General features: G+C 27.7%; 1 protein-coding gene across 1 annotated transcript; it reads left to right on the top strand.

Moving 5' to 3' along the window:
- Positions 1-277: 277 nt before the first annotated feature.
- GO595_006632 (transporter, major facilitator subfamily protein) lies at positions 278-1,606 on the top strand (the record flags this gene model as incomplete). The annotated part of the gene is made up of 1 exon (XM_067920006.1): positions 278-1,606. One exon carries the CDS (start codon positions 278-280, stop codon positions 1,604-1,606), a length of 1,329 nt encoding a protein of 442 aa, XP_067773195.1.
- Positions 1,607-6,775: the final 5,169 nt, after the last annotated feature.

The following is a 6,775-nucleotide window of genomic DNA, read 5'->3' as shown; positions in this document are numbered from 1 at the left end:
ATAGAAATTTTTTTTTTGTTTTCTAAAGTATCTATAGGATAAAATGCAATTGCAGCTGTATAATACTTACAGAATCAAGACCAGCTATTTTTGCTGCTTCTTTAATGGATTCACGTTGAATAGAATTAAAAAAATAAGGAACAGTTATGACAGCAGCAATACTGCTTTATAAGAAACAGATGATATTGGCATATTTATACAAATGTGACACTGATCGTTTTTCGATCAAAAAGACTTCATCGTTTTTCATAGAAAACACCCAAATTTTTGTCAATCGATGGTGGGAGACGATCCACTTGTTTCAACAGAAGAACAACCACGCCCATCAATTTTATGGTGGATTTATGTACTATTTTTCATGGTTATAGCATCGTTAACAACTGGATCTGTTAATGTTTATCCCTCTCAAAGAGAATCAATTATTAATTCATTGAATATTTCACAAGGCTTATCAACATTTATGCTGACTGGCGGTGTTGTTCTCATGTACTTTACTTTACCAATTGGCGTATATTTGGATAAGTTTGGTGCATTAAATACATTAATTTTATCTTCTGCAGTTACTTTTGTTTCATACATAGTGCTTTCATTTGTTACAAACGCTGGCGCTTTCATTACGTTTTATTTATTGATGGCATTTGGAAGTTCTTCAATATTCTTTGTATGCCTGCAAATATCTTTATCTAGATCTCCAGAATCCATTCATGGCATTAGTGTTTCCTTTGTATCAGCTTCATTATCTCTTTCATTTGGATTATTCTTAGAAATTTACAAAGCAGGAAAAGGCTCATTTAAATGCAAAGGATATGACTGTTTCTTCTCAGGTGTTCAACTTGTAGCTATTGTAGTTTGTAGTGTAGTAGCAGTTTCGTTAGCAAATATTATCTTTTTCTACCACAAATTCCCAGACACACCACAACAACGTCCATCCACGGAACTTGATTCTGAAGCCAGTGTTAGACCTCCAACCGTTTCACGTTTGAAGGTATTGAAGAATCCCCAATTATATATATATTTATTTGGCATGTTTATGACTGTTTTTGATGGCATGCTTGTTATGTCTGCGGGTGATGTTGTGTGGAACTTTTATGGGTTTAAAGATGCGGCCTCTAAGTACGGAATTGCGTTTTCGGTGACAAATTGCGTTTCGACCGTTACCCTATCGTTCATCATTGACTTCATCATTAACAAATACAACAATCCACGGAGCAAACTGTTTAGTTTAATCTGGGGAATCTTAGGGTTAGTGCCACTTGTCATTGGGCTCCTGTTACAGACGACAAAGAATGAGACCTTATTTGCAGCATTTATGTCAATGATGGGAATTCCATTTGGACTTGGACTAAGTCAAATTCCAACACTTGTGTTCGACGTATTTGGTCAATATGTATACGGATTTTCATTCGGAATTGTGCAATTAGGATCAATCGTTGCATCTTCAATATGTATGCCAATTATGCTCGAGTTGTCTAAAAGCGGCGTTGTAGCGATATTCATTGCTTGCGCTGTTTTGCAGATAACAGTTTGTGTATTGATATATATATTCTCATTGAATAAATGCTGCAAAGTCGAAAACGATACAACTGAATATGAAAAAATTCAATAAACAAAAAATAGTTTTACATTTTGATTTTGGAATTAAATATTCGAAATATGAAAAGTTCCATTTCATTAGATATTAATCAAATTAAAAATGTAATTAGAGATATTTATTTATGGATTAGTTCATTCTAATGTTTATTTGTCCTTTTAATTCTTTCTTTCATTAAAAAGTTGAACTATTTCATTATAGCCTTTTTTTGATGCTATCATAAGTGTTGTATTAAATATTAGAAGTAATTTCCATATATTGTTTTGAAATACCGAATATTTGAATTAAATTTTAATTATAACAAATAAATATTTTTGGCATCAATATCAATTCCTTTTTGTTCTAGAAGTAATTTTACTGTCTCTGTATGACCTTCTTGAGATGCATACATAAGTGCTGTATAAAATAATTCAAATAATTTCCAAATATTATTATAAAATAAAAAATTATTAAATAAAATTTTGATTAAAACATATAAATATCTTTAATATTAATGTCAATTCCTTTATATTCAAGAAGTGATTTAACTATTTCTGTATATCCTTTTTGAGATGCATGCATAAGTGCTGTTTGAAGTAACTTAAGTAATTTTTAAATATTATTTTGAAATATTAAATTATTAAAATATATAAAAAATTAAACAAATTAATATCCTTAGCATTAATTTTAATTCCTTTTTGTTTAAGAATTATTTTAACTATATCTCCATGACCATTAGAAGATGCAATAGAAAGAGCTAATCTAAAAATTCAAAAAAAATTTGAAACAATATGTTTAAACAAAAAATCATTTCAACAAAAGCCGAATAAAATTTTAAAACTCTACTTTTAATATCAATATATCCGCTATTAGCAAAGTATCTAAAAAATTCTTCGTTACCACAAAAACTTGGAATATCATAAAAATTAATTGAAATCGAAGTTTTCTCTTGAAAATATTGAAAAAGAAAAGTATTCCCTGTTATAAATGAGTCGTTGATAATATTTTTGTTAATTTTCATTCCATTTTCTTCTAAAAATGAAAAAATTTCATAATTATCATGTAAAATACATTTTTCGCCTAATTTTTCTAAATTATGTATTTCAATAATTTTGTTTTCGAAAAAATATTTAAAGATATTATTTCGATGGAATTCGATTGCTATTTCATATGCATCTTCAAATGTTGAATGATTTTGTTCACATAAATGAACAATTTCTTCATTTCCACCTGCAATTGCATATTTACCTGTTTCATTTACAATTGCACCTTTTGTTAATAAATATTTAAAACATCGAACTGCTGAAAAATATGCTGCAAAATCTATTAATGAAACATATCTTTTATTAATAAATGAACATCTTTCATAAAGTGTTGGCTCAATTGATTGATTAAAATTAAAATTTTTTTGTGATGATATTTCTTGAAGGTTTTCGATTCCATCATTTCGAATTATATTTGCAAGTTCAAGTGGATTCAAACCTTCTTTAATATGTTTATCACCTAGAAAATATTGTTCAAAATATGAATTATTTTTGTTTTGAATAATTTTTGGATCAATTAACCGATTTTCAAGCATATTTACAATAAGATAATTTGATTCTTGACTATTAATTGATAATAGAAATTGTGAAAATATATCAAAGATTTTATTTTTTGTTGTAATTTCCATATTTTGTATAAATTCGATGCATAATTTTTCAAAACCTTTCGCAACAAAATATGAATAAATAACTCTACAAATAACATGAAAATATGAATATGGAAAATCTTCGGGCAAATAATTTAATGAAAGCTCAACTGTTTGATCAATATTACCTTTGTTTAAATCAAAAATAATTTTCTCAAGGTGTTGCAGTGTTTGAAGATTTTCTTTGAATTTTGCATGACTATTACTTCCACCCATCAGATAAAAAGAAATATTGAAAATAAAGCAAATGGAAGCGTCCAAGTACGATCAAAATTCAACTTTTTGAATACTTTTGAAATTGGGGTTCTCTCTGTTTTGCACCGTATTATATTTCATATATTCATATTTACCATATAATAGTTCTTTATATGGGACAGCATGGAATTGTTTTTAAGGTTTATAAAACACGATGTATAATGAGACACATGAGAGATCAATCCCCTCATGATAGTTTAAGAATTCACAAAATAAAGTATTCAATTCCATCTATCTGGAGACCGTTTATAGGTACATTTTTATATTGTTGCTAGCAAAGGGTAATATAATCTGGCTGAAGGTACCACTAACGTCCTCCGCAAGATGGGTGCTATAGTAAAAATTATTATTATATTTGTGGGCCTATAATAACGGTCTATTGAAAAATAAAATTTAACCTGACCTTCACCCTTTGTATACTTTATACTGATCACCTGTCTACGCCCTTTTATAAAAAAAATGCTCCGCGGAGTCGGGCAACGGCAGGTTTGTGATAAATGCACTTATTCGCCATTAGGGCTCTCTTTGTGGGAGGGGGTACCTAGGTTTAAAAAGTTCTCAATTGCCCATCGAGTAAACATACTTTGTTATTAAAACAAATATGAAAAGTCGAAAAGAAAAAAAAAATATTAACCAGAAAAACCGATAAGAAAATAAAAATATCTAAAAATTAATTGAATGGTTTACATCTTACGATGGTAAATCAAATGAATTATTAGAATTAGGAACATATAATATACTTGGTGCTGCAATATCTAAATTGGTTTCTGGTATATAAAATATAACTGATTGTTGTTGTGTTAAAAATGCAACATGACGTTCGTCAGTTGGAGGTGCTGTAGTACTACCAAAATCATATAAATAATAATAAAATGTCCCACCTCGAGAAAGAGAACTTCAATGAATAAAAATGACATGAATCTGTGTATAAAGAGTATTGGGAGAATTGGGTTCAATAACAATAAATACATAATAATAAGTATCATCGGTCTAATTCATATTTAGAAAGTGGGGAATTAATAGGGCCAACTAACTTACGTTGTATAACACGTCCCTTATTTCGTGAATAATAAGATTAACTACTAATAGATCCTATATGATGAGGATCAAACATATAAATAAAAGTGGGTGAAAATTTTTTATTAATATGTAACTGCATAATTTCATTGAACATTTAAAAAGACTTGATTAATTACAGTATCTAAACTGATTTTTTGAATACTTGTACCATCAGGTACATATACCAAGGCCCAAAGTAATGGAATTTCAATATCAGTTATCATCTTTAACGTAAAGTTCTTTAATTTACGCATACCTTGAGATGCAACTGCACTAATAAAGGTAGCTGATACTTGATCACCAATGTCACCGACATTGAAAGTAATAGGACCGGAACTATTATATGTCTCATTAGAATATTTAACAGTCTTTAATGGACGTCCACGTTAATAACTACGTCTACGTAACCTACGAGGCATTACAATAAAAAATTTAATGTTGTGGGAGATTTATTAATTGTGGGTGTTAAATAGGAAGGTACATCCTTACGGCGACGATCAACTCTTAAAACATCTATTAAACTAATTGGTAAAACAATTACCCAATTCTCTACTAATTGAGGATTTTTTTCAACAAATCCTTTAAGTAAGCCAACAGATTGAAAATATACAGATAATAAAAATAATTCAAATAGTGAATGGGAGTATATATCATATGTCGATCATGTTATAAACCTTACCACACTTACTATTTCGTTTATGGTTCTAAGGAACAAAATAAAGTAGTCCTTGAATCTGTGCATAACTTAATGAATGCTTATGGAAAAATTTTTCTACAGTTAAGATTGAATCTTGTGGATGATTTCCCACAAGGAAGTAATCACAAAGATTCATGCTTCTATTGTACATCATTCGGTAAGGATAAAAGAACAAGCCGTCACACATAGCCACATTCATGGAATTGGGCGTCTACATTTATACATTACAAAATTAAGATTCACATAGTGTTCAATTTCATTATCACTAACATGACCATAAACAAAAAAAGAAAAAAGATCCAGAAAAAGAGTTACACACACTTTAACGACAAAAGCAATTTGTAGCTACAAAAACGAAGATATATCAGTTGAGGCAAGTTCTGAAACAAATGACACCATCACAACTTCTTCAGTTGAAGCTTAAAATAATTTATATAAATATAATATCATATTTTTGATTAATTTTCTTTTTTGAAATTATGATTTAACTAAAAGCTTTAAAGTATTTTTTTTTTTTTAAGTTTGAAGTTTATTATTTATTGCCGAAGTATTTTCATTATTTCGCTGTGTTTAAACATTCTTGCAATGCGAACTGCTGTGTAAAATTTTACAAATAAATTCCAAATATTTTTTAGAAATTGTAAATTGTTATAACAAAAATTGATGAAAATAAAGAAACATCGCAAGCTTGTTCATCACTAGGATTATGTGAAGGAGTTTAACTACTTTAATTTGATTGCTTAAGCATGCCTTCATTAATGGTGTATAAATTTTTTTAAATGGATTCCAGGTATTATTTCGACAAATTAAATTATTTAATAAGATTCCATATAATATAAATAAATATATAATTAGCATTAACATCAATTCCTTCATGTGAAAGTAATAATTTAACTAATTCAATATTATTTTTATTGCATGCAATCATAAATGCTGTATTAAATATTTTGAGCAAATTTGATGTATTGCTTATATATATAAAATTACTTTAAAAAAATTTATATAGTATAAATAAATGCATCAAGCAAAACGAAAAAATTTCTTTTCTGAAATGATATCTTTTATTTATTGATATCTTTTATTTCATTTATGAATATTTTAACTATATCTGTATTACCATTTTTAGCTGCATTAAAAAATATTTCTTCAAATATTTTAAAAATTTTATAAATATCCTTGCCTATTTTAATATATTTATAATTAACAAGGAAATTGAGAAGTTCTTTGTTTCCTGATAATGATTTGATATCATCAAATTTTATCTTAATCGATTTTTTAGAAATAAGATATTGTAAAAGATACAAATTCCCTGCTTCGATCGATTTCATAATAATTTTTTTATCAAGTTGAATTCCTTCTATTTCTAAAAACGCAAAAATTTTAAAATTATCATATAAAACACATTTTTTAATTAAATCTTCAAAATTATAATTTTTACATCTTTTGTTGTTAATGATATTGGAATATATCATTTCGATGAAATTCGATAGCTATTTCTAAACGA

The sequence above is a fragment of the Histomonas meleagridis genome (assembly GCF_020186115.1).
Source record: "Histomonas meleagridis strain 2922-C6/04-10x chromosome Unknown contig_45, whole genome shotgun sequence".
Taxonomy (NCBI): domain Eukaryota; phylum Parabasalia; order Tritrichomonadida; family Dientamoebidae; genus Histomonas; species Histomonas meleagridis.
Note: the sequence above shows the minus strand (reverse complement) of the source record. Positions and strands in the feature narration are given on the sequence as shown.